This window comes from Mesoplodon mirus (genome assembly GCF_964341445.2).
Source record: "Mesoplodon mirus genome assembly, chromosome: 18".
Classification (NCBI taxonomy): Eukaryota; Metazoa; Chordata; class Mammalia; order Artiodactyla; family Ziphiidae; genus Mesoplodon; species Mesoplodon mirus.
In genome coordinates, this window is record NC_138994.1 from 62,341,084 (window position 1) to 62,367,359 (window position 26,276).

The 26,276-nt window shown below is 46.2% G+C and overlaps 1 protein-coding gene across 1 annotated transcript in view; it reads right to left on the reverse strand.

The window, feature by feature from the left end:
• The window catches only part of YPEL2 (yippee like 2), a 63,565-nt gene that overhangs the window by 16,554 nt on the left and 20,735 nt on the right, over positions 1-26,276 (reverse strand). Inside the window, exon 2 of the mRNA XM_082604564.1 lies at positions 25,509-25,822. Within this exon, the coding sequence (XP_082460690.1) occupies positions 25,509-25,625 (117 nt within the window). The 5' untranslated portion in view covers positions 25,626-25,822. The remainder of the gene's footprint in view (positions 1-25,508; positions 25,823-26,276) is intronic.

Sequence of the window (26,276 nt, forward strand, 5' to 3'; positions counted from 1 at the left end):
GTGGCATGCGGGCTCTAGAGCACACAGGCTCAGTAATTGTGGAGCGCAGGCTTAGTTGCAGTATGTGGGATCTTAGTTCCCTGACCAGGGGTCAAACCCGGGCCCCCTGCATTGGGAGCTCAGAGTCTTAACCACTGGGCCACCAGAGAAGTCCCAAAAGTCACTCTTAATGTATACAATTCAGGGGCTCTTGGTATATTCACAAGATTGTGCAACCACACCACTATCTAATTCCAGAGCATTTTCACACTCCAAAAAGAAATCTTGCATCATTACCAGTCACCTTCCATTTCCCCTGTCCCTGGCAATCACAGACCTACTTTCGGTCTCTATGGATTTGCTCAACGTACTATATGCTATACTATGTACCATCTCAGTGAGAAGGTAACAGAGGTATTAGATAGAGATACAATGGAGAATTTGAAAAACTGCTGCCTTGGGGTGTTGGGTAAATACCCCACCTCAACATTTTGCTGGGGAAGGTCAGGGCAGTCCCTTTTCCTTTCTCATTCCTTTCTGCATCCATGGTTAAGCCTGGTGGAGTTTGCTATTCAGGGTCAAAGTAAACCACAGGCTCCATTCCAAAGAGCTGAAACCCAAGCAAAATAATACTGGATCTTGTTTGGATTTCACCCTTGAGGAAGCATATGGAGAAAGTGGGAAGGGTGGTAATAAAGAACAATGAGGGCTTCCCTGGTGGCGCAGTGGTTGAGAGTCCGCCTGCCGATGCAGGGGACACGGGTTCGTGCCCCGGTCCGGGAGGATCCCACATGCCGCGGAGCGGCTGGGCCCGTGAGCCATGGCCGCTGAGCCTGCGCGTCCGGAGCCTGTGCTCCGCAACGGGAGAGGCCACAACAGTGAGAGGCCTGCATACCGCAAAAAAAAAAAAAAAAAAAAAGAACAATGAAAATGATGAAAACTTCCACAATGAGAACCTGGTGCAGTTTAAAGAAACTGAACAGCGAGCTAAGAGGAAAGAAGATTAAAGGGGATTTCTTCCATCTTCTCTGCAATAAGAACAAGAGGAAACAGACGGAAATAAGAGAGACTTGGGTTAATTATAAGGGAAGAATTTCCTGACTCTGTATGACTTCCACACTAGGACACAGGTCACCGGGAAAGACTAGGAAAGAACAAAGCCATTTGTATGTGTTCATGGCTTACAGAAAGTTTTCACACATCTGTCTAGAAACCTCAAGATGGGGTAAAAAGCCATGTGTGTTGCCTCGGGGCAGAAGCATGGCTGCTTCCAGCCCTCTCTGGCTGCCTTTGAGCTTTGGTAGATCTCAACTCGCTCTCCCGTTCCTGAAACAGATGGAGGGAGGGGCAGGGAAAGGACTGGCTCTAAAGGAGGAAATATCTGCTGTGTGGAGTCATAAAATTCCAAGGGCATGGGAGCATACACGATGCAAACTATGCAAGGAACTGAATGGCAAAAACAAAAGGTGGTGTAGGGCCTGGGACCTGGGGGCCACATTTAATTGCTGAAACGTGGAGATTTCGGTATCTAAGTCACTTAAGTCACTTAATGATCAGACCTTTCAATTCAGCAGGTGCCATCAGCTCTCAACAACCTGCACTCCCTCCTGTTCTCCATAGAGAAGGCCTGGAAAACAGGCATTCTCTACAGGGATAAAGAGCAGGGGATTCGTATGATCAGACAAGCCCCATCCTCTACAGAAGAAAGGCTGACATGTCTGTTCCGGGAGACTGGCTTCTGAGTTAGAGAGTGAACAGGTAGAATCAGGATGTAATGGCAGCCAGTTGTTAATAGCTAGCTGAGTCCTTTGCAGTTCAAATATAAAACTAAAACCTTTAAGGGCTGAAATAATGGAGCTCAAATTTCTCTCAAACCCATCAGGCCAGGCTTCCCTGGTGGTGCAGTGGTTAAGAATCCGCCTGCCAATGCAGGGGACATGGGTTCGAGCCCTGGTCCGGGAAGATCCCACATGCCGCCGAGCGACTAAGCCCGTGCGCCACAACTACTGAGCCTGCGTGCTAGAGTCTGCGAGCACCAACTACTGAAGCCCGTGAGCCACAACTACTGAAGCCCGTGCGCCTAGAGCCTGTGCTCTGCAACAAGAGAAGCCACCGCAGTGAGAAGCCTGCGCACCACAACAAAGAGTAGCCCCCCCCATAGCAACTAGAGAAAACCCACATGCAAGCGAAGACACAATGCAGCCAAAGAACAAAAAATTAAGTGAATAAATAAATTGATTAAAAAAAAAAAACACCAGGCCCTTCCACTTCCACCATCAGGTATATATTTGAAAAAACCAAAACACTAATTTGAAAAGATACCTGCATCCCAATGTTCACAGCAGCATTACCTGCAATAGCCAAGGTATGGAAGCAACCTAAATGTCCATCAACAGATGAATGGATAAAGAAGATGTGGTATACATATGGAATCTAAAAAAAAAAAAATGGTTCTGAAGAACCTAGGGGCAGGACAGGAATAAAGACACGAACGTAGAGAATAGACTTGAGGACACGGGGAGGGGGAAGGGTAAGCTGGGACGAAGTGAGAGAGTGGCATGGACATATATACACTACCAAATGTAAAACAGATAGCTAGTGGGAAGCAGCCGCATAGCACAGGGAGATCAGCTCGGTGCTTTGTGACCACCTAGAGGGGTGGGATAGGGAGGGCAGGAGGGAGACGCAAGAGGGAGGAGATATGGGGATATATGTATATGTATAGCTGATTCACTTTGTTATACATCAGAAACTAACACACCACTGTAAAGTAATTATACTCCAATAAAGATGTTAAAAAAAAAAGATGTGATATAGATACACAATGGAATACTACTCAGCTGTAAAAAAAGAATGAAATTTTGCCATTTGCAGCAAAATGGATGGACTTGGAGTGTATTATTCTAAGTGAAGTAAGTCAGACAGAAAAAGACATACTGTGTATCACTTATATGTGGAATCTTAAAAACACAACAAACTAGCAAATACAACAAAAAAGCAGCAGACTCACAGATATAGAGAACAACCTAGTGGTTACCAGTGGGGAGAGGAAGGGAGGAGGGGCAATATAGGGGTAGGATTTTTTTAAAAAGGGTTATTATGGGATTATATGAAATCATGTGTGTGAAACTTTTGAAAATCATCAGGCTTTTGAAAACAATTCACTATGAGCTGCTGAAGTTAAGAAGACAATGCAAGTTAATACACCTAAGAAGAACATAATCAATTTCCTGGATTTATGTTTCAATCTACACTTCTGCTCCCAAAGGCAACTGGCCATTGGCAAATGAAAATGTCCTGACACTACAAAGGATTTCTGCAAAGTCAGTGGGCAAAACCTACAGACTCTCAAGGCAAGTCTTCCCCTGTAACCCAATCCAGGCAAAAAGGCCAGAAAAGGTTTTCCTCCAAGACTAAAGCCACATGCCATGGAGGGGATTGCCTTTTAAATATTTTCTAACAAGCAATCACTACAGTGAAATTGGAGGCAGTTTACAGATGAGATTGAGGTGGCTCATTAAAATAAATTGGAAATGGTGAAATAACAACAGTCACAGCTCACATTTATATAGTGCTTACTATATGCCAGACAGATTCAAACTGTTTTACATAAACCAAGTAATTTAATCCTCTCAACAATCTGATGAAGGAGGTACTTTCATCGTTCCCATTTTACAGATGAGGAAAGCAAGGCAAAGAGAGGTTAAGACATATGCCCAGCATCAAATACAAATACATGACAGAGACGCAGGCAGTGTGACTCCAAAATCTAGGGGAAAAATGAAGATGGGATGACAAGGGTGTTGTCCAAATGACTCCCTAAAAGAAAGGAGCTCAACAGAATTAGACTAATACTGACACATTTACAGGACCTCAGAACGTACAAAGCACTTTCACATATATTAACTGATTAACCTTCAAACCAACAGAGGAGGAATCTGAGGTCCAGAGCTGTTGAATGACTTACCCAGTTTCACAAAGCTTGTAAGTCAAGGTCAGAACTTAAACTACAGCTTCTGACTCCAGGTCAAGATTTTTCTAGAATGTGTTCACTTGGAAAATGTGTCTCTTTGAAGATGAAGGATGGATTAAGCTGTCAGAACTGATGAAAGTCTCTTAGGCTATTCACCTTCCTCTGCCCTGACTCCATATTTACTTAGCAACTGCCTAAATTTAATTCTCTCGCTCAGTGGGTTTACCTTCAAGGAAGATAACAACACACAGTCCAAGCTTTCGGGATTATCTGCTCCACTGTAAATTAATTAGAATTCTGGTCTACCAATTAGCTTCCTATGAGTTGTGTTAGGGTGAATCACTTCACCAGAGCTTGGTCACTCTTGGGTGAATGGATAAAATTTAATTTGTAAACTTATAATGCTTAAGGCTGACAGGACCACCAAGAGAATGTTCTCTGCAACCTAACCTGAAAACAGCCTTCCCAGCTAACTACTGAATGAATGATTCTCATTTCAAAACACGTGGGAAAAAATAATTAAAGCAAAGAAGCCCTTTAAAATCCCCCCCCCTTTTTTTGGCACCTGGACTTCATGGCAAAGAATGAGCAGAGAACCCAGAAGAATGCTTTGGGGAGTTTTCAAAAAGAGAAATACTTAACTAATTGCAGTCTGCAGGAATCCCATGCAGTGGATTGCAGGCTGGGTAGCGTGGAGGATCTCAAAACAAAACAAAATATACTTATGGCTTTATCCAGTTTTAATTTCATAGGCCACTGGAATTTGAGGAGCCCCAAGGTCAGTTACACACCTGATGCAAAGCTCTTGTCCACATTTCTACCAAACCTCTGCTTAAATACTTTCAGGGATAGGGAATGCCTCCTCAGGAAGCCCATTCCACTGCCAGCCATTCTGACAGTACCAGAACTCCTTCTACGAGCTCAACTCCTGAGAGCTCCCTGAATCCTTCATCTTTACATCCTTTGGTGCCAAATAACTTTACAGCTTTTGTCTTGCCCATACCAAGGTCTCCTTCTGTGGGCTAAGCTTCTCCCAGTTTAGCAGATGAACTAGATTCAAATCCCAGTTCTGGCACTTTCTCTACTGTATGCTCTTAGGTACATTCACCTCTCTGTTCTCAAGTTCCTCACCTGTCAAATGGGCTAATAACACCCACCTCACAGATAGTAAAGTGCCTGGCATACGATACGCCAGGCCCTCGAGAAGCGGTAGCATCCTTCCTTCTACCAGCTCCTTCAAATTTCCTGTACACAGCACGGTTTCACACTCGTTGAGTCTACCACTGTGTTTTCTGATGTTGTTGCTTTGTTTTATTTATTTATTTGGCTGCATTGGGTCTTAGTTGCGGCACGCATGATCTTCGTTGCGGCATGCAGGATCCTCAGCTGCAGCATAGGAACTCTTAGTTGCAGCATGTGGGATCTAGTTCCCTGACCAGGGATCGAACCCGGGCCCCCTTCACTGGGGGAGTAAAAAAACCACCGTGTTTTGAACCTGATTTTTCATTTCATACTAGGTGTTCCCTAAACACTTTCAACACTTTCCTCTCCTGGAAATGCTAATCAAAACACAAGCCCTCGGGGCTTCCCTGGTGGCGCAGTGGTTGGGAGTCCGCCTGCCGATGCAGGGGATGCGGGTTCGTGCCCCGGTCTGGGAGGATCCCACATGCCGCGGAGCGGCTGGGCCCGTGAGCCATGGCCGTTGAGCCTGCGTGTCCGGAGCCTGTGCTCCGCAACGGGAGAGGCCACAACAGTGAGAGGCCCGCGTACCGCAAAAAAAAAAACAAAAACAAAAACAAAACACAAGGCCTTGCTTCAACAGTCAGGCTTCAGGTTGTACATACGAACGGAAGTAGGCCAAGTACAGTGTTCTCCCCCACCCCTCATGGCAGATGTCCAGCACGAGACTTTCCACCCGTGGCGTATTAGCATGTATCTACATTTAACCTCTGTATTCATATACCCCCAGGGACGGGGCTGAGTTAGGAGTAGAGAGTTATTGAAATAGTTACGAAGGAAGAGACAATGGTATTTAAAAGGGCTTGAAGAAATCACAGCCAAAGAGCTCTTATGAAAGAGACTCGAGCATACAAATGTTAGAAAGATGTGAGCATAAAGGGCTTGCCAACGTGCGAAAGTTGGGCACTGGTGATTCTCAGTACTCCCTCTAGAAACAGATCACGACTGGGTCAGAACATCGAGCTGACCCCCTCCCACCCGTGCCAGGCATCCCACCCGTGCCAGGCAAGGCTAGATCATCTGCCTCCGACCGGCATGACTTCCTCAGGCAGACCCCTGATCCCCTGAACTGGGAGTTGTATCATCTGTGAAAAGAGGAGGTTGACTGAGGTTTCTTACGAGGGTGGATATCCCATGAGGCCATATTCTCAAGAGAGGAGACGCCTTGCACAGTAAATGAACATTTCTGAGTCAGAGTTAGACCTCTTTTCTTGTGTTTTTAAACTTCCTGTTGATCTGCATAAAAGGGCTTTTCTGCTCATCGGCTGGGCTATCTTATCTAAGTCCTGGCTAAGACTCATCCTCAAGACATAGAGACTTAAATCCCTTTCACCTATTCTGGTGATCAACATTTTCCCCTGGCCAACAGAAAAACCTGAGGCACATTGTGAAATATCAGGCACTAGAAAATCATCTCCCAGGCAGAAAGGTTTTGTCACACTAAAGCAGTCTATGATAGTTTTTAAATGGGGGGCGGGGGGAAGGAGGGAGATCTAAATCAACAAATATTTAATGTCCCAGACCTTGCTCAGCCCCAGAGTGTGTAGTGAGCAGCTCTGCCCAGAAGATGCTTAAATTCCAGCAGAGGGCTCTCCTGGGAGAGAAAGTAGGGTGAAGAAGATGGTGAGGACTTAGCATAGCCTCAACACAGCCTGTCTATATGCCCATCTCTTTCCCAGGGGAGGATAATAACTCAGTGAGAAGTCAGCAGTGGTCCCCAGATATTTGCTACATAATAAGAAAAACAGTGGTATCTTGTATCTCCCATAGTTGGATACCTCGTCAGGGCATTGTCTCAAGTATTATTCCTGTTTTATAAGGCAGCTGATGGGAACAGAGCCACACCTGGAAGTTAAATCTCAGAAGGGCCCTGGTCTCTCTTTTGGGCAGCTACTTCATTTGGAAGTGTGTGTGAGCATTGTCCATTGTGTACACATCACTCCCCTATCCACTGATCTTTCCTGTTGATGGGGGTGGAGAGGGTGTGGGATCCTTAATAGCACTAGACAGCAAATTTGAAAGCAGAACTTGTTAGTTTTTAAACAAGGATCAGCCAGTTGGACCACAGAGTGGGTGTCCCCATGCAAATCCCAGCACTTTCAAGTTGCTCCCTGAACTGAGCCCAGCCAGGACAGCAAGCCGCGTTTTTTTGCAACCAGCACTTTGATTAGGTCTAGAGAGGGACTCAATTAGCATCATGGAAACACAGAGCAGATTTCAGAAAGGAAAGGTCAGCTGCAAGCCCTAGCATTTGCTATCAGCCATCTGCCAAGCAGGAAGTGCTACTCAGATCTATTTTTAATCATCTTCCCTAGGCAAGGGTTCCTGGGAGAATGCAGAGGCCAGGCGTACTCCAAGAGAAACATTTAATTGCTACCTTTCTGTACACATTTTTAAAATAGTCTCTGGATACTCTGGATATCATTTTAAATATATTCTGGACCCCAACTTGTACACAGAGGCCCAGTTCTATAATGGAGTGAGTGTACTAACTCCAGGGTTCATTTCCCAAAGCAGTGAGACTGGCAAAGCTAACTGTGCAAACTTCCTGGTCACTCTCATTTTTATTTTAAGTGCATCTATCACTTCAGAAAGGTAAATTAACACCAGTTCATCTGGCAGTAACTCATTTGTGACTCAAGATATGGACTGGCTAAAGAAAGGAGAAAGGCTTCATCTCTCCTCCCAGAGGCCCGGCCTGTGCCGTGCTGGTCCGCCCAGGCGCAGGAACGTTTGTCCACTGGCTTCATCCCCCTCCCCTGCCTGAGGAATGAAACCTCTCTGCGAGGTCTGGACAGGGAGTCTGGCACGGCCATTGCAGATTATACAGAAACAGAGCCTGGCTCAGGAACCCCTGCATTCTCCCGGCCCACACACTGAACACAGAGTTTCCTTGTCTCTTGACACTTACAAACTTGCAGCCTCCGATTTCTAGCCTAAGGTAAAGCTTAGCATATGTACAAGTATGCCTCAGACAAGTCAAGTTCCATTTGCCAATAAAGGACGGGGGCCAGGCAGCTAGCCACCACCCAGGGCTTGCCCCGCCAAACACAAGACTGGGGAGCTACAGGACCCACTGCACCCCATGACAAAGGGACAAAGGGGTCTGCCCCAGGTTTTACCCACCTCTCCACCCTCCCTCTTCCCTCCTCTTAGAAGCTTATCTGTCAGTGAGCAGCCGATGGGAAAGCTAAGCTGAAAGGGCACCTTGGCTGTGGGATCTTTGCCTGAGGATGTGAAATAAGAGACTGGGTATTTGGGGCAACTTAACACCAGTAGGAGCCCAGCCAGAGGGCCAGGGAGGAAGGGACTGAATAGGTAGACATGTGCCTCACAGGAGATCTAACCCCTCTGGGCTGGGGGGCTGGGAGTGTGGGGGAAGGGACAAGGGCTGAAATCCCTCCCCTCAGTGGCATGGAACTCTGCTCTAGTGAGCTGTGGCATACAGGTCCCTGGGGGGAAGAAAAAAAAGGCCACTGCACAGGGTCACTCTCCCTGACCCAGTTGGACCACAAATCAATTAGGGCTTCTGAGCCCTGCTGAGTCTTGAGTTCCTCTTCTTTCTGGTTGCAGGAGCAAAGGGAGTTAATCAGTGAACAGCTTAAGAAAGAATAACTCTTCTGCTGCTCCTGCCAAAGATCACCTGTGTGCTTCCTCTGCCCTTTCCCAGTCTGCCATGGCTGTACGTGTCAGGAAACCCATTCACACAAACAAAAAAACACCCAAAGGAGAGCTGGGGTGTCATGTTTGGTCCAAGTACTAAACCCCAGGTATAGGAAGTTACCTGGAGATTTCAGAGCCAGGCAGACTGCCTGGGAAGGACCAAGAGAGGGGGCTGGGCTAAGCTCCTTTGCTAATTCAGAGCAAGAAATAGGCCCTGTGTTAGAGCACTTAGGGGAGTGGCCTGGTGTGGTCACACCACAACTCCGGTTCTACCATTTCCTAGCGGAGTCCCCTTGATCAACGCAATGTGCCTAAGCCTCACTTTCTTCATCTGAACATGGGAACAACAGGAGAAAAGGGAACCCTTCTACACTGTTGGTGGGAAATGTAAATTGGTGCAGCCACTACGGAAAACAGTATGGAGGTTCCTTAAAAAACTAAAAACAGAGTTGCCGTAAGATCCAGCAATCCCACTCCTGGGCATATATCTGGAGAAAATTCTAATTCAAAAAGATACATGCACCCCAGTGTTCACTGCAGCACTATTTACAATGGCCAAGACGTGGAAGCAACCTAAGTGTCTACGACAAATGAATGGATAAAGAAGATGTGGTGCATATATACAACGGAATACTACTCAACAATAAAGAAATAATGAGATAACGCCATTTGCAGCAACATGGATGAACTTGGAGGCATTATGCTAAGTGAAGCAGGTCAGAGAAAGACAAATACCATATGATATCATTTACATGTGGAATCTAAAAACATGATACAAATGAACTTATTTACAAAACACAAATAGACTCAGACAGAGAAAACAAACTTATGGTTACTTAAGGGGATAGCGGGGTGGGGTGGGGGTGGGTGGGGAGTGAGATAAGTTAGGAATTTGGGATTAACAGATACATACTACTAAATATAAAATAGGTAAACAACAAGGACCTATTGTATAGCACAGGGAACTGTACTCAATATCCTGTAATGACATATAATGGAGTGAGTGCCTCCTTACATCTGGTGTCCTAGGTGACTTGTTTCCTTCCCCCACTAGGGGCTCTGATTCCCAGTCACATTCAGACCTACAGAATAGGAATTTCTGGAGGTGGGACCTTTTGATAAAAACCAGCCTTTTTATCCCAGCTTTTTCTGATGTACTGTCAGGTTCGGGAATCGCTGCCTAAGAATCTCCATTTTCCAATGCCAGTTTCAACTACTCTTAGGCCCTAAAAGACATGAATAGTGCAGAAGCCACTTATTTTCTGCCTTCACTTTTCCCTGTCCTAAACTTCAAAACTACATCAAAGGCATCTGAATTCTGCAACTCAGTTCTCCCATTAAAGTAACAGAAAAACTCAGACGTGGGGTTGCAACTGCCAGCTTATGATGACTCAGTGAGTGAGCCTCAAGAAGCCAGGAGGGTCACATGAGAGAGAGCATCTCACCCAGAAAAGCAGGGAATCCAGGTCCTGGAGCACTATGAAAGTCCCTCTTCTCAGTTATGGGTGCCTGGTGTTTGCCAATGATTTATCTGGTTGCTGTTTAGCTGAAGGCATCACCAGGAAGGGACTGACCCCGGTTATTAATTACAGCCACTGGTTTAATTATCGGTGCTTATTAACTTTATACAATATCAACATTCCTCTCCACACAAAGCTCATGGATATACAGTCTGTAGAAGTTAGAGAGAAGTTGAGCGCAATATGAACCAAACGCTATTACTCCCTTGCTTAAAAACTTTTTGTGGCTTCCCAGAGCATGCAGCATACAAAATTGAGTCTAAACACCTTAGCTGGGCCTTCTGGGCCCTATGTGACCCATCCCTGCTGACCTCCTGCTTCCCTCTACATGCCCTCTCCATCTCTTACCTGTGGCCCCCTAGGCTGGATCTCCTCTAGAATGTTTCTATGCTTCTGCTCAGAATGGACTTCCCTTTCTTCTTCACTTAATAAACACTCATCTTGCTCTTTGCCCCCATAGCAGCCTGACTAATCACCTACTCAAAGCCTGTGTTTCACTACATCGTATAATAGTTCACCTATTTGTCTTCCCCACTAGATCATGAGCTACTTAAGGGCAAGAATTTTGTTGTGTCCATTTCTGTATCCCCAGTGCCTCATACAGTAGAACTCAGTATATGCTAAATGGTCAGAGAGCGGTCATTATCCAATGCCACCCTCCACAGTTAGTGGTGGGATTTCCCTGGTGATCCGGTGGTTAAGAATCCACCTTCCAATGCAGGGGACGTGAGTTCAATCCCTGGTCAGGGAACTAAGATCCCACATGCCACGGGACAACTAAGCCCATGCGCCACAACTACTGAGCCCGTGCACCACAACTAGAGAGAAGTTCCCACACGCCACAGTGAAGAGCCCACGTGCCACAATGAAAGACCCTGCACGCCACAACGAAGATCCCACGTGCCGCAACTAAGACCCGACGCAGCCAAATAAGTAAATAAAAAAGTTAGTGGCAGAGCCAGGCCCTAGAGCAGAGGTGGCCTGACCCTTTATTCAGGGCTTTTAAGGTGGTGCCAATGACTTGCCATCCACAGGGCCCCATATTGTTTTCCCACATAAGTGATGAGATTGTACGAAATTGTGTGCTCTGTCTGGCTTGGTTACCCTGTAACCTCTAGTGGGAACCAGTGTGCTAGATGGCTGAGGTTGAAGTTTGGCCCGTGCAGTAGAATTCTCTGGTGTCAATCAGACCTTGCCACTGAGCATAGTGCATCAACTCCTACGCTGTCCCTACCAAATGAAGCCACTGTGTTGATCGGGGATGCCTCCTGAAATCACATAAACTCATTTCTCCAACACCCATTTCACAACTCTCATTCCAATCTTCTATTCAGGGGTCAGCGAACAATGCACTAGGGCCAAATGGGGCCTCTCACCTGTTTTGTAAGTAAAGTGTTACTAGAACATAGGCTCATTTGTTTAGATATTCACTATGGCTGCAGAGTTGAAACCCTATGGCCAGCAAAGCCTAAAATACTATTATCTGGCCTTTACAGGTAAAGTTTTGCTGACCCCTGATCGAGCTGAAGGGAATGAAGACTCCAAACAGCCCTTCCCTTCTACCAAGCGTCTGGCCGCTCTCACTCTGGAAGTCAGTGGACCAACTGGCTTTTGCATGATGTCATTTCTTTTTTTAGGACTGGTTACAGGCCTGGGATCCACGAGGAGATTTTGCCTACCAGAGACACACAGGGGCCTGGAACACCTAAGCACATGACCTGGCATTTAATGGTGATCAAGAAATGTGTATTAAATAAACAAACAAACAAAGGCCTGGGAAGTCAGCTAGTCTGCGCCCTGAGCAAAAGTCCATCCTCCCTCCTGTCGTTTCAAGGTGACTAGTCACACAGGTGCCTGGAGCAGCCTGGTGACCTAGATTTGTCAGACCTTATCTTATCAGCTCTCCTTCCTCGTGTACTTACCCAGCACCTGGCCCCATAGTGCCCAGGGCAGACTGGCCTGTTGTTCTTCTAGAGAAGGAGACAGACTGGGAGGAACTCTCCTCCCCCACCGATACGCTCTGCTGTTTTTCTTTCTCCTGCTAAGGGGAGGATCAAGATATACGGCTGACTTGGAGCTTAAAGGAGCTCCAAGAAGTCTATTTTTTCTCACTTCCTCTCTCCTTAGGTTTCCTGGGTGAATCTGTCTAGGATGAACCTTAAAGGTTCCTCAGAGCCTTACCTGTCATTTGGAACATTCAGCATGTAGAGGGGAGGGACCAGCTGTGGGTAAAGGAAGCAAAGCAGCCACCACCCAATGGTGACAGGCCTGGTCCTAAGAACAGACATTCCTCCAAAGATAAATCAGAGAACAGCGGGTCTGATTCGCTGGCCACCTCAAGCTGCAAGAGCCCAGCTGGCAGTCTTACAGCTTGGGCTGACACTGCAGGGGAAGCAGGGGGAATCAGGGGGAAAGCTGTACACATCTGGGCATCTCATGAAAATCAGGCAAGTTGGGTAGAAAACAATATGGAACACTATGCTGGCCTCTCAGCTGCTCCAGACAACCCTGGGTACCAGGCTCAGGATGGATCTCCCCACTTGTACTGCTGCTTCTTCAGACTGGATTCTGGGCACAAGTTGGGTGAGGGCAACATGTTATACATCTGTTTGCCACTGTATCCCTAGTATCTAACAGGTCAGAGGAGCTCGCTGAAAGCAGAACTGGTGGGGCTTAGTGCCGTAGGCTTCACACCAGGACCTTTTGTTTGGGCAAGGGAATGCTCTTCCAGGCCCCTCATTTATCTGTTAGAGTTGAAGTTACAGTGGATGCTCTTGGTGGGACCAGTCCTAAAAGGGAAGAGAAGGAATTTCCTGCCACTCCTCCCCCCCAAAGAGAGATAACTTTCCTTGTGACAACCATACATTGTCCCTTCAAAGACCCAAAGGCATTAGGGGCTGGGGGAGGGGAGAGTCCATGCCACCTGTTCTGCCTCTTGACATCACTGTGCTCTGGAGGGGAGGGAGCGTATGGACTGATGAGATGTTGTTGTTTTTAGCAGCAGCTGGTGGAGCTGTCTCCTCCTCTCTTCCTCTCCTCTCTCCTCCTCCCCTGAGTCACTGTCCAGCCACCAGCAACAGGCAGGGAGGAGAGGGAAGCAGAGAGCTAAGGCTCTCCTTGGCTAAGCAGCCCTGACCCCAGAGACAATACTCTGGGTCACCAGGTCAAACCCTCCCCTCAGGAGGTGGCTGAGTGCTTTGGAAACAAAGGCATCAGAGATTCTTTTTTGGGTTTGTTTTCAAAGATAAGAAAAATGGCAGGGACTTCCCTGGTGGCACAGTGGTTAAGTATCCACCTGCCAATGCAGTGGACACGGGTTCAAGACCTGGTCCGGGAAGATCCCACATGCCGCGGAGCAACTAAGCCCATGTGCCACAACTACTGAGCCTGCGCTCTAGGGCCTGCGAGCCACAACTAATGAACCCAAGACCTACAACTATTAAAGCCCGCGCACCTGGAGCCTGTGCTCCGCAACAAGAGAAGCCACCGCAGAGAGAAGCCTGTGCGCCTCAACAGAGAGTAGCCCCCGCTCGCCTCAACTAGAAAAAAGCCCGCACGCAGCAACAAAGACCCAACGCAGCCTAAATAAATAAATTAATAAATTAATTAATAATAAAAACCACCTTTCTGTAACAAAAAAGGAAAGAAAGAAAAATGGCTTCATTCAGAAGAACCTTGCCCCGCCCCCCCACCGTGGAGCATCACAGGGTGAACCAAACTGAGAAGCAATTCTCAGCTACTGCTGCAACACTCAGGCCCGGAATTCTCTTCGAGCTGCCCAGGCTGCTGTTGTCATGGTAGTTTGACAGGTGGTTCACGGGCAAAATAACCACCTGTCAGACTGGAAGGGAAGGGGGGTAGGGGGCAGATTTTTCCATTTAAATTCTAGAGAGGCCTCCCAGCTACTTGCAGGTAAGCCCCCCCAAGAGCAGAATGGAAGCTGCTGCTGCTATTCAAATTCCTCCAGAAACGTGCTGGTCCCTTTGGAATTACTATAAAGAACCAGAGACTTATACGGGTCTCAGAAGACCACCGACAACACCGTATAGCTAAAGGGCAACACCTGAGACAAAAAAAGGAAGGAGCAAATATACCAGAACTGTTATGGTTGCCAGGACCTGATTATGTTTGAGTGCCACTTTCTGTTTTCTGCTTAACGATATTCATAGATAGAACATCTACTGAGCATTTACTATATGTCAGGCACTGTGAGAAGTACTTTATATTGATTGCCTCACTTAATTGCCACAAAAATCTTATAGGTATCTAAGATTAATATGATTCCCCTTTTCCCAATGAGGGCACGAAGACACAGAGAGGTTACTTAACTTGCATAACTAATAGGCAAAGAAGCCAAGGTTTGAACCCAGGTAGCCTGACTCAGACGTTACACTGTTAACCACTAAGTTATGTTGCCTTGTATCATCTTCTGCTGCTATATTAGAATCAGAGGATGGGGGAGGTGGAAGGAACCTTTAATGACAGTCTAATCTAATGCCTCATTCGGATTGGATGGATGAAGAAAAGGGAGAGCCTGAGAGAACAATCTTGCCCAAGATCTCACAGCTTGATACTTTCATTATCCCGGCTGCCAGCCCTTTCTCCTCCAGGGTTGCCTCTAGCATTTTCAAGCACCCCCTCTGTGTAAGGCAGTAGGTGGCGTGTGTGGCAGGGAGGAGGTGGCAAAGCACAAAGTTAAGAGGCACTCGGTTTCCTACTCTGTAAAATGAGGAGTTGAACTAGAAAAACCCAGGGCCAAAGGCATTCGGAAAGTCTGTGACTCCAGGTCATTTAGAATCTTATTAGGGAACAAGACCATTACATATAAAAGTGCATGTAACCACATAACATAGACCATATTCTTACAAGAGTCATTACTAATTGCCAAATGAACAACCAGGCAGTGAGTACAGTGGAGGGAGAGAATCCTATAGTCCAGGAAGACATCCTAGAAAAAAAATACTTAAGCTGGTCTTCAAGAATGGGTAGAAATTGAATAGAGAAAAAGAAGCATTCTCCAGGCAAGAGAAATGATAGGAGGGGAGAAGGGATAGGATTTACCACCAATAGCACTGAGACCCAGAAAACAGTCAATGCCAAAAGGAGCTACCTAGGTCAAGCTATGATAAAGAGGGCACAGATCTATCTAGACCTGTATCCCATATGGCTTTTTGCTACCCCATGGCTTTAGGCAAGTCACTTAATCCCCACCTTGAAGGGATTGTAAAGTAAGGAGTCCCTAACACACAGTAGATCTTCAATAAATAGTAGTTAATAGCAGCAACGTAGATTTTTCATCCTGGCACCAGTACAACCTCATCTGTACCATTCTTTTCTGCCCTCCGTAGTGAGCCTTCCATTCCCATGCACCCCGAAGATCACAGGCTCTCTGAGTGTAGGAATCATGTTGGCTTCTCTCTATCCCTAGCACCCAGCCTAGGCCTGGCATGTTGTTTGAAACACAAAAAATATTATTGAACTCTATACAGCATCGCCACCAACGACCAAAAGCTACAGCTACACATAACAAGACGAATAAATCTTTAAAATGTAATATTGAGCAAAGGAAGTAAGACATGAAAGATTTATACAGAATAATTTTATTTAGGTACATTTCAGAAACAGGCAAATCTAAATGTTAAAGTACTGAATATACACCTTGGTGGTTAAGATATGAAGAGAAAGGAGGAAATTCCTACACAAATCAGGAGAATGGTAACATTCAAGGGGAAGGTTGAGAATAACTGTCGTCTTTTAGAGTTCTGTCAATGATCTACATTCAGTTACTTGAACTGGGTGGTGGTGAGATGAGCAATTCTTTAAGCCATACATTTGTGTTCTATGAATCTTTTTCTGTATATTTCATAATAAAAATTTAATGTATATCCTTAAAATACAAATATATATATATATATATATATATATATATATATATAATTGAACTGAACAATTAGTGTATAATGGTAGATTCCAGTCAGACCCCAAAATACAAACAGCCAAAGAAGCAATGGTGCAGCTTTACCATTCCAGAGACCTAGGGAGTGCTGGTGCTCAAATAAAAACACAGGGGCAGGGGTTCTGCATCTACTTCTTGCTTCCCAGGGAGAACACCCTGCTGAAAAGAGTCCGGATTTTCACGAGAAACACAGGCTTGCAATCACCAGCGTCCTTGCTGAATGCTGAGGCACGAACGTACAAACCAATCTTAGGACTGGAATCTTACAGGCATTTGCAAACCACAGAATTAATTTTCAGGGTATGCCTCATAGCTCAAGTCAACATTTCCTTTTGGTATTTAAAGCAACCACATAGAAAGGACCACGTTTGAGCAGATTTGTGCTCCAGCTGCCTGCAGTCCACAGCAAAAAACACAAGATGATTCACTCGACTTGGTCCCCAGCAGTTCATTTAGTAATAAATTGGTGAACAATTCTACTTATGCCCACCCAGATCATTAATTTTCACAGACTGTAGGACAGGTCTGCCTCCCAACCAAAGAGTGTGACTTCCTGAACTCAATTCCTCTTGTTCATGGCGGCTATAAATGATAGAGAGAATTTTTCTAAGCCCTAGAATGCTTGTAGTTCTTTCCCAAGTGGTGATCAACAAGTATGTACTGAATGACCACCATGTGCCTGGACCACCTGCAGACCACTGAGGTGCATATACACTCGTATCCCCCAATTCTAGTCTCTTCTTCAGCAGTTCACCTAGGATACCACGACAGCTGCCATCTGAAAGCAAAGCTCTGGTCATGTCATTACTTGCTCAAAAGTCTTCAGTGATGGGACTTCCCTGATGGTGCAGTGGTTAAGACTCTGCACCCCCAATGCAGGGGGCCCAGGTTCGATCCCTGGTCAGGGAACTAACTCCCAGATGCATGCCGCAACTAAGAGTTTGCATGCCACAACTAAGGAGCTGGTGAGCCGCAACTAAGGAGCCCGCCTGCTGCAACTAAGACCCAGCGCAACCTAATTAAAAAAAAAAAAAAGTCTTCAGTGGCGCCCAACTGCCAGCAAAATAAAGTCCGAACTTCTATTCTCCCAACAACCTGGCTTCAGCCTACCCTTTCAATCTGTTTTCACACAGTTCTCAATGTTACCCAAAAGAGTGGCTCCTCCCCACACACTCTTGGCCTCTACTTCTTTGTTCGTGATGCTCCTTTTACCAGTCCCTCCCCATCCATTTCCACACGTCTAGGTTCTTGCCTCAAGGTACATCTCAGTGTCACTTCTACCAAGTCTTCCCAGAACTTCTGTTTCTAGACAGATGGATCTTAAGGGCATTTTTTTGAACAACAATCCTTTGAGAACCTAATGAAAGCTATGGAACCCTCCCTAGAAAAATATACATACACATAGAATTAAACATACAATTTCAGAAATCCGTTGAAGCCAGCCCATGGACCCCAGATTAAGAGCCCCTTATTCTGTCTCTATCTTAGAGAACTAAGTTACTCGCTCAGATATTCATTGAAAATTTACCAGTCTTTAGGAGCTGTGCTGGGTGCTAGAGACACAAAGATGACGTCACAATTATCTCCACAGGTAGTTCACAGGCTAATGGGAGACATTCATCGTTATACTGTGATAAATGGTTTAAGATAAACATAAGGTGGGGAATTTCCTGGCCATCCAGTGCTTAGGACTCGGTGCTTTCATTGCCAGGGCCCGGGTTCAATCCCTGGTTGGGGACCTAAGATCCCACAAGCCACGCAGTGTGGCCCCCCAAAAAAGAAAGAGACCACCTAAGATAACTGTAAGGTGAAGGACAGTCATCCCACTGTGTCCACAGGGGACTGGTCCCAGAACCCACCTCAGATACCAAAATTCAAGGATGCTCAAGTCCCTTATATAAAATGACATGGTATTTGCATATAAACTACTATACTTTAAATCATCTCTAGATTATTTATAACACCTAACACAATGTAAATGCTATGTAAATAGTTGCCAGTGTGCATGTAGCAAATTCAAGTTTTGCTTTTGGAACTTTCTGGAATTTTTTTCCTGAATTTTATTTTATTTTTTTTTGCGTTACGCGGGCCTCTCACTGTTGTGGCCTCTCCCGTTGCGGGGCACAGGCTCCGGATGTGCAGGCTCAGCGGCCATGGCTCACAGGCCCAGGCGCTCCACAGCATGTGGGATCTTCCCAGACCGGGGCACGAACCCGTGTCCCCTGCATCGGCAGGTGGACTCTCAACCACTGCACCACCAGGGAAGCCCCTGAATTATTTTTGATCCACTGTTGGTTGAATCCTTGGATATGGAACTGTGGATACAGAGGGTTGACCATACAAACTTCAAGAAGGGACAACTTATGGGGGAGGGGCCAAGACGGTGGAGTAGGAGGCCCCTGAGCTCACCTCCTCCCATGGGCACACCTAAATTACAACTACTTATAGAGCAGCTATAATGACCTGGGGAATGACCTGAAGACTAGCAGAAAGGATCTTCTACAACTAAACGTATAAAGGAACCACAACCAGATGGGACTTGAAGAGCGCCCAGAAAACACTTTTACGGGTCCTTTACCAGAGGCCCTTAGCTGTGAGAACTCACACCATTGACTCTATGGAGACATGCTACGTGGATGAGCATCGTTTTTGCCTCTATCTAAAGACTCAAGTTGGAACCTACAATAAAGAGTTTGTACACGGAGGCTTTGGAAGAACCAAGCCGAACACTGACTCTGATTAATGTGACTGCAGACATTCCTGAGCTGGATGTTGTGTCTATAGAGGCAGACTGGCCCCCTGCTCTGGAGGACTAGCTTTCAAATTTGGAAACAAAGAGTAGGGTTTTGTGGCATGATGTGGACATCCATTCAGTATACACTATAAAATGGTTGTTGAACCACCATAATGGTGTCTTGGAAACGATTTGGATCATGTTGATCTACATATTTTAAATTTGTTGTAACATCTCAGGAGCTATACATGTGTATATTTTGTGTTACATTGTTCTAAGGGGAAAAAAAAGGGATGACTTATGAACCTTTTATCTCCCCGACTAGAGTGAAAGTTCTTGAGGGTAAAATCCTCGAGGGTAGTATCATATCTAGTACAGTGCACCCCACCCCATTACATATTTTGTATTCGTGCAATAATAGAACAGAGCCAATGAGACAAAAGAGCAAGTTATAGGCACAGTCCCCACTGCCATCACCCACATGTACCAGAGGCCTCTGAGATCCAGTTAAGGTGGTCCCAACTTTGAACAATTATGCTGTACAAATTGTACCAGCCTAATTTATGGTTTATCTCACCCTGACTTGATTCAATCTCTGCGCCCATGAGGAGAAGGTATCATAAGATGTTCTATCTTACGAATTCTAAATAGTTTCTTCTCACCAAGAAACACTGTAATCTAACCACATTCCTTTGGAGATTTGCTGTAGACGTGGTTCACCTGTCACCCTTCCTGGGTGGTCGACAGATAGCTCACCTGTACCCCTCCAGAACTAACACTTCATTAGTAGGAGATTAGGGCTTTCAAAGATCAAACAGCTGAGGGAAAGAAGTAAGTAGTTTTAGGTTGGATATGTGATTTTCTTTACAAAAGCTAAATTGATTGAATGTGTTTTTAAACTGGGCTTATTAGTTTATGTTGGAACTCTTCCATAATTTATTAATTCTGCCTTTACTGCACCTCAGAAATGCTCTTTAGGAAACTGACAAACACACAACAGTGTCTTGCAAACATTGCAAAAGAAGCAAAGGTGCCCGCTATATGGTATGGGTCCTGCAACGGTGATTGTTCTCAACCTTTTGTTTCTTAAAACCTAACAATCACTCTGGCCCTAGGTTTCCACTATTCTGGAAACAAAAAAATGGACACTTTTAATGAGACAGACATTTATAGGTTTACATGCAATCTGGCTTTTTTCCCCCTCCTGCTAGAATAGAAAAACTAATTTTACTGAATTATGGTTTTTGTAAAAACAATTGTCATCCACTGGATACCAAAACCTCTCAGTTAATAAAACTACAATATGACATATATTTTGCAAGATAGATAAGCTCACAGAATTATCTTCAAAAGCCGCATCTTATTGTATACGTTCTTTAGGAATTATGCCTTTTAATGTGACACAGAGGTCACTAACACAACTAATACAATCTGATGCTCACTGTAACATTTTCCAGGGCACCTAGAGGAAAAGAAATGAGTAGATTTTTAGAAGTTCTGTTCCTGTATTTATTTTTTACATGAAGTTTTTTAGGACACAAATAACTGCATTAATATTTTGGAAAGTTAGTTTTATTGCACATTAAAGACAAGCTGGTGGGTGGTGGGGATTAAGAGAAACAAATCCCTGACACGTAGAGCTGACAGGATAGGATGGTACTCCCTCTTTGCCCACAACCTCTAAGTCACTGTGTTGGGGTACAAGACTTTTTGAGAGTCACTGGTGTAGAACGCTAGTGCTCAGAGCAGAGGTGGGAGGCCGAGGGCAGAGTGGGCCTCTCAGCAGCCACCAGATCAATACAAGTCTTCAGGCTTCACAGCATCTCCCTCCCTGACACTTTTCTCAAAGCTATGCTGCAGCTAATGTCTAGGCAGGAAGGAAAAACCAAAATGTCACCACTGTGAGCCCAATGGAACCCCACAGGGAACAAAAAGAACCTGCCTCCTAATTAGACTGCAGCCTCTAAGGAGGCCCAGCTCTTCACACAGACAGCAGTTGAGGGGTGTGAGGTAGAGAAGCCCGGCCCTGAGGCTGTGTAACCTCAGGCTGTCACTGAGTTGCCCACTCCACAGCCTCCAACACCTTCCCTCTAAGGACCCAGGGCACTTAGAGCAACCTGTGTCTTGGAATGAAGCCACCGTCCCCAAAGTGGGTTCATGATAGATTAATCCAATCAATTCACCATTCTTAAATGGCCTACTTGCAACATCACTGAGGGCTAGCAGGAGGGAGGCAAGGGAAGGACTGACTACAGGTAATTCTTATGGAAAGCTTTGCAAAGGTCCAGGTTTCCATAATAGATAGTGTCCACTGAAATGAGCATTAGATTGTTTTCACTGGGGGCAACTAGCTGTTCCAATTGAAACTATTATTATTTTATAACCAAAGTATATTTTTATACTGTGACTTGCACCATTAAGTGAGAAACAACAGCGTGAGCAATTCCTCGTGCCAACTCAAAATACCTCTGCGTGCAAACACTTCAGCATTTAGACCACAGCACCCCCGAAGAAAGAAATTGTAGGAGGCCTCAGCACATTCCCTAGATAGTTCTGTCATCGATTCAAAAAGCACCCCCAACGCCCCGCACCCCCCAGCGTCCTACAGAGCAAATGCTCTTACCTTTCTGCCAACACACACAACTTGGCTGTCCTTCTCTTCCACTGCCTTATTCTCTCAAATCCAACTCCTGTGCTCCAGGTTCTAAAGTGAAACTATCTTGGCTAAAGTAAATTTGCTTAGGCAGTAACAATCCCCTCCACCCCACCTCCTTGCTTTTTTTTTTTTTGGACATCAAGGCCAAGAGAAGCAAAGGGACTACTTTACATTTGCATAGAGCTTTGTGATTTGCAAGCCACCCACACATCGATGATCTCATCCAGCCTCCTAACAACCCAATGAGGTAAGCCTACACCCCCTACACTCAAATAAGGTAGGGCTACCTCCTAGGACTGTTCCAGCCGTGGCACACAGTAAGCACACGAGTGCTAACTACTAGCCATTAGACACAGCAAATATTATTTAACTCATTTTATTAGTGAGAAGCTGAGACTCAGAGGTTGGACAGCTGACTCCAGGCCTCTAGGAATCTGAAGCAAGCTGGGAACCTAGTGCAGGAGTCTTTCCACCACATCAATACAGACCCTAACTGTTTAAAACTTGACAACTACCCATTTCCACGGAGGCTTAGCCACGCTGATAAGAAGGGAGCCCGAAGTCCTGATTCTGTTCCCAGTTCTCTGCTAGCCACGTGCTCTGAGCTTTAGTTCTCTGACCCTTTGTGTTGGCTTCTCCATAATGAAGGCAGACTCACTTTTTTTAAAAAAAAAAACAACAAACAATGGAATGTCAAGCTTCCAGATGAAAGGCTCTGTTACAAGTACAAAGTATCATTTAATTACACTGCTGCTCCAGTTAGCTGCTTCCCAGCTCCTAACTCCCACTGGGTGGATTCTGAAACCACATAGGAGATTATGTCAAGAGGGGAGAACAGGAGAAACATTCTCTCCCTGAACTTTCTTAAATGGAAGAGAGGAACAAACTGAAAGGCCCATTTTCCAAGGAGGGGGCTGGGGCAATGATCTTCCCATTAAGTGGACCTGCATAAGAATCTATAGATTATTTAACGCCGGGGGTGGCTGTGGAATGAAATAAAGGAATCTTTGTGCAATGCCAGCCACAGTTCCCTCACTCTCTCCCCACGGTCAGGCAGTTAACACAACTCTTTAATCATCAAGCTCTAATGCACCCCACCTGTGCACCGGTTGTAGCCAATGAAACCGCAGCCTGTGCTGACTTTGGCCTGGACTTGTGAAGGAGCCTTTCTGCCCCAAAAGGGGCAGAAAGGAGGACATGAGGCCAACAGTCTTTTTTGCTCATCACCTGTCTTCTCCCAAGGCTCAAGGGCCATCCGTTTATCTGACCATTTACTGAGCTCTTGCCATGGGTCAGATTCTGACCCAGAGATACAAAGCTAATCGGACATGGCCCAAGGAGGAAAAGGATGTGCAAGAGCTCCTGTGAGAGAGGAAGGAGGTAAAGAAAAACGGATGCTTTTGGCTGAAGCACAGAGGCCCGAAAAACCCCTATGTGCATATTCAGGGAACTGTTGCTTAGTTCCAAGTGGTTGGAACATAAAGCAAGGAAGCGGCAGGGACCCTAACTCAAAAGCTAGGCTCTGCCAGATCATCCAAGACCCTGGGCACCAAGCCAAAGAGGTAAGACATCAACTCTGAAGGCCACTGTCATCCCCACATACTCCCTTCTGACCATTTCACAAGGCCCAGCTCAAATACCACCTCTTCCAGAAATTTTTCTTGAACACGCTCAAAGTAATTGTTCTCTCTTCTTTGAGAACTCAAGACCTGAGTTCTTAGACAACTTGTATGAGCCTCAGCTTCTCCATCCATAAAATATATGACTAACATCACCTACCTTAAAGGCTTCTTACGAGGATTAAGTGAGATAATATTTATAAAGTGTTAAGTAGCAGTTCTTAAATACAGTTTATGGTTACCTCCACTTCTTACGATACGCAGTACTTCTTGTTTTTTCTTTTAATAAATTTATTTATTTATTTATTTATTTTTGGCTGCGTTGGGTCTTCGTTGCTGCGCACGGGCTTTCTCTCTAGTTGCGGCAAGCGGGGGCTACTCTTCATTGCAGTGCACGGGCTTCTCATTGCGGTGGCTTCTCTTGTTGCGGAGCACGGGCTCTAGGTGCGTGGGCTTCAGTAGTTGTGGCACGTGGGCTCAGTAGTTGTGGCTCGCGGGCTCTAGAGCGCAGGCTCAGCAGTTGTGGCGCACGGGCTTAGCTGTTCTGTGGCGTGTGGGATCTTCCCGGACCAGGGCTCGAACCCGTGTCCCCTGCATTGGCAGGCAGATTCTTAACCACTGCACCACCAGGGAAGTCCCCACAGTACTTCTGGATATTAAAAAGATGTCTTGTTTTCTACTCCTCTGGAGATTTCCAGAAGTAGAACAACTCATATTTTCCCTCCAAGCTTCCAAAGTGAAGAGGACTGACTCCCCTCTCCTCTCACTGACATAGCCTCCCCACATCCAAACTTCCAGGCTCCAGGGGTTCCCCAAAGGTCCAAGAGGAATCTGAGACAAGATGAGTTAGCTGACAGAGAAGGAAGCTATAGGCTGGCTGGAACACAAATAGCATAGAGGAGAGTAATTAGCAGAAACCTAGAGAAGGGAAAGTGGGCCAGAGACCAGGACTCTGAGGGCTGCAGGGTTCAAGCCTTTTGGTAACCCTAGACCCTAGAAGAGGCCTAGAAGGAGGAGTTCTTCCATCTGCAGTCCTGATTTGAGAATCCCCACTAACAGACGTGGTTGTTCAAGCAGCTTCTCCACTTCCTGTCAAATCAGCCAGCTGGACAGGACTGTTCTGTAACTGCTGATCCTTCCTCCTGCTCTGCCCGGGGCTACCGAGCCAGAGGCAGGGAAAGTGATGCCACCTTTTCTAGCAGTTCTTGTAAACAGATCAAGAACACTCAATTTTTTTTTTTAAACTTTGTCTGAGTCTGCATAAAGGGTTGTTTTTTGTTTTTGTTTTTTTACTTTAATGGCATGAAGTCCAGGTTCTGAAAAGGATGCTTTTTAAAGCGAAAAGTCCCCCGTGAGCTCTTTCTCCTTTTCCTGCAGGCTAGTAAAGCTGTTTCTCCTCCCTTGGCAAGGAGCTTGGGGCCAGGAGGGAGCAGCTCCCCTCTGAATGCTGTCTGAAGCAGCCAGTGTCTGGACTGCTCAATGGGACATTAGGTTTATTTATTTGTTAATAATCCCCCCACCCCAACTTCAGGAAGCAGGTGCCAAGGCTCCTCAGGGAAAATGGGGTTCCACTCTTTCTTCTGATTGTGACCAAACGTCATGCCATTTCACCTCACATAGAAGCCCAAAAGGTCCCGACAAGCCAGTGGGTCAGCTCTTCACCAAGCCACTTTTGGTCCTCCAAAGGCCACCCATTTTAGTAACTAAATCATCTGGTAACCTTCCCTAGGGGCTTAAAAAGCAATATTCCCCTCCCTCATTTCAGCCATTAACCTCTCCTACAAGAGACCACCTTTCTCAGAATTCCTTTCTAGGCAGGCAGCACCCTACATCGCATGCATCTGCCAACACAGCCCAGGCGAGCAGACTGCAAGGCTCCAATCCCTTTTCAGCCCCTCTCCCCTCTGGCTCGCGAGCCCCCAGCCCCCACAGACTCAACAGGGATGACATTTACTTTCCAAAGTTACAGATTAAACGAGTACACTCTCCCCCTAACTCTGAGTTATTTCTCAGCTGAGCGAGACAGCCATTTGGGTCAGCCCTCCCTGGACAAAAGAAGGAATACAAATGTTCCGGGCCCTTTGGCAGAGCTCATAAACGTCTGCAAACCTAGGAGCCAGAAGTGCCCTCCCCCAAGGTAGGCAAGGAAGGCCTGCAGGGAACATGTACCTTGGAAATTAGTTCATCATGATTGGCCAAGTGGGCTCTGCAGTGAATGCAGCTGTAGGTCCGGTGGCAAGAGGGCAGATATGCCTGGAAAGTCTTGGATCTTGTCATCTTCACCATTGGCGCTGCTGAATGTGGGGTGAACTCTGGGGCGGCCCACGAGGCACTCCCACAGGATGGGTCGCACGGGAAACACCGGAAGACACAGGTAAAGGCCGTGGTTTGGCAGGGGGTGGGTGTGGGGCGGGCTCCACACACTGGTGATGTCTTCAGAGGAAGGACCCTCAAGCAGAGGTCTAGGGCTGGTTCTCAGCAGCCTGCAGTGCCAAGATAAGGAATATCATTAGCTGATGGAGCTGGGCTTCCTGCAAAGCCAGTACAGTAGAGTCCAACTGCCACCCGAGAGAGGGCAACATTTACAGGATAAAATGACCCCCCTCCTCTGTTCTTACAGTGTGCCAAGATGCCCCACGAATAAGAAAGAAACCAATGGAGATCCCAACATTGCTGCAATTCTAGAGTCGGAGGTTCAGTATCAACTCAGGGCTCTCAGGAGTTACCCTACCAACATCTAGCAAACCGGCATGATCACCATTCCTAGGGAGCCCTAGAAAAAGCCAGGCTTAAAGATATGCTACCTCCAACCCCAGGGAGAGGACTCCCAAGGGGCCCCTTCTCCTGATCCAACCAAGATAAATGGCTTAAAAAGTTTAGTCTCGGGCTTCCCTGGCGGCACAGTGGTTGAGAGTCCGCCTGCCGTTGCAGGGGACA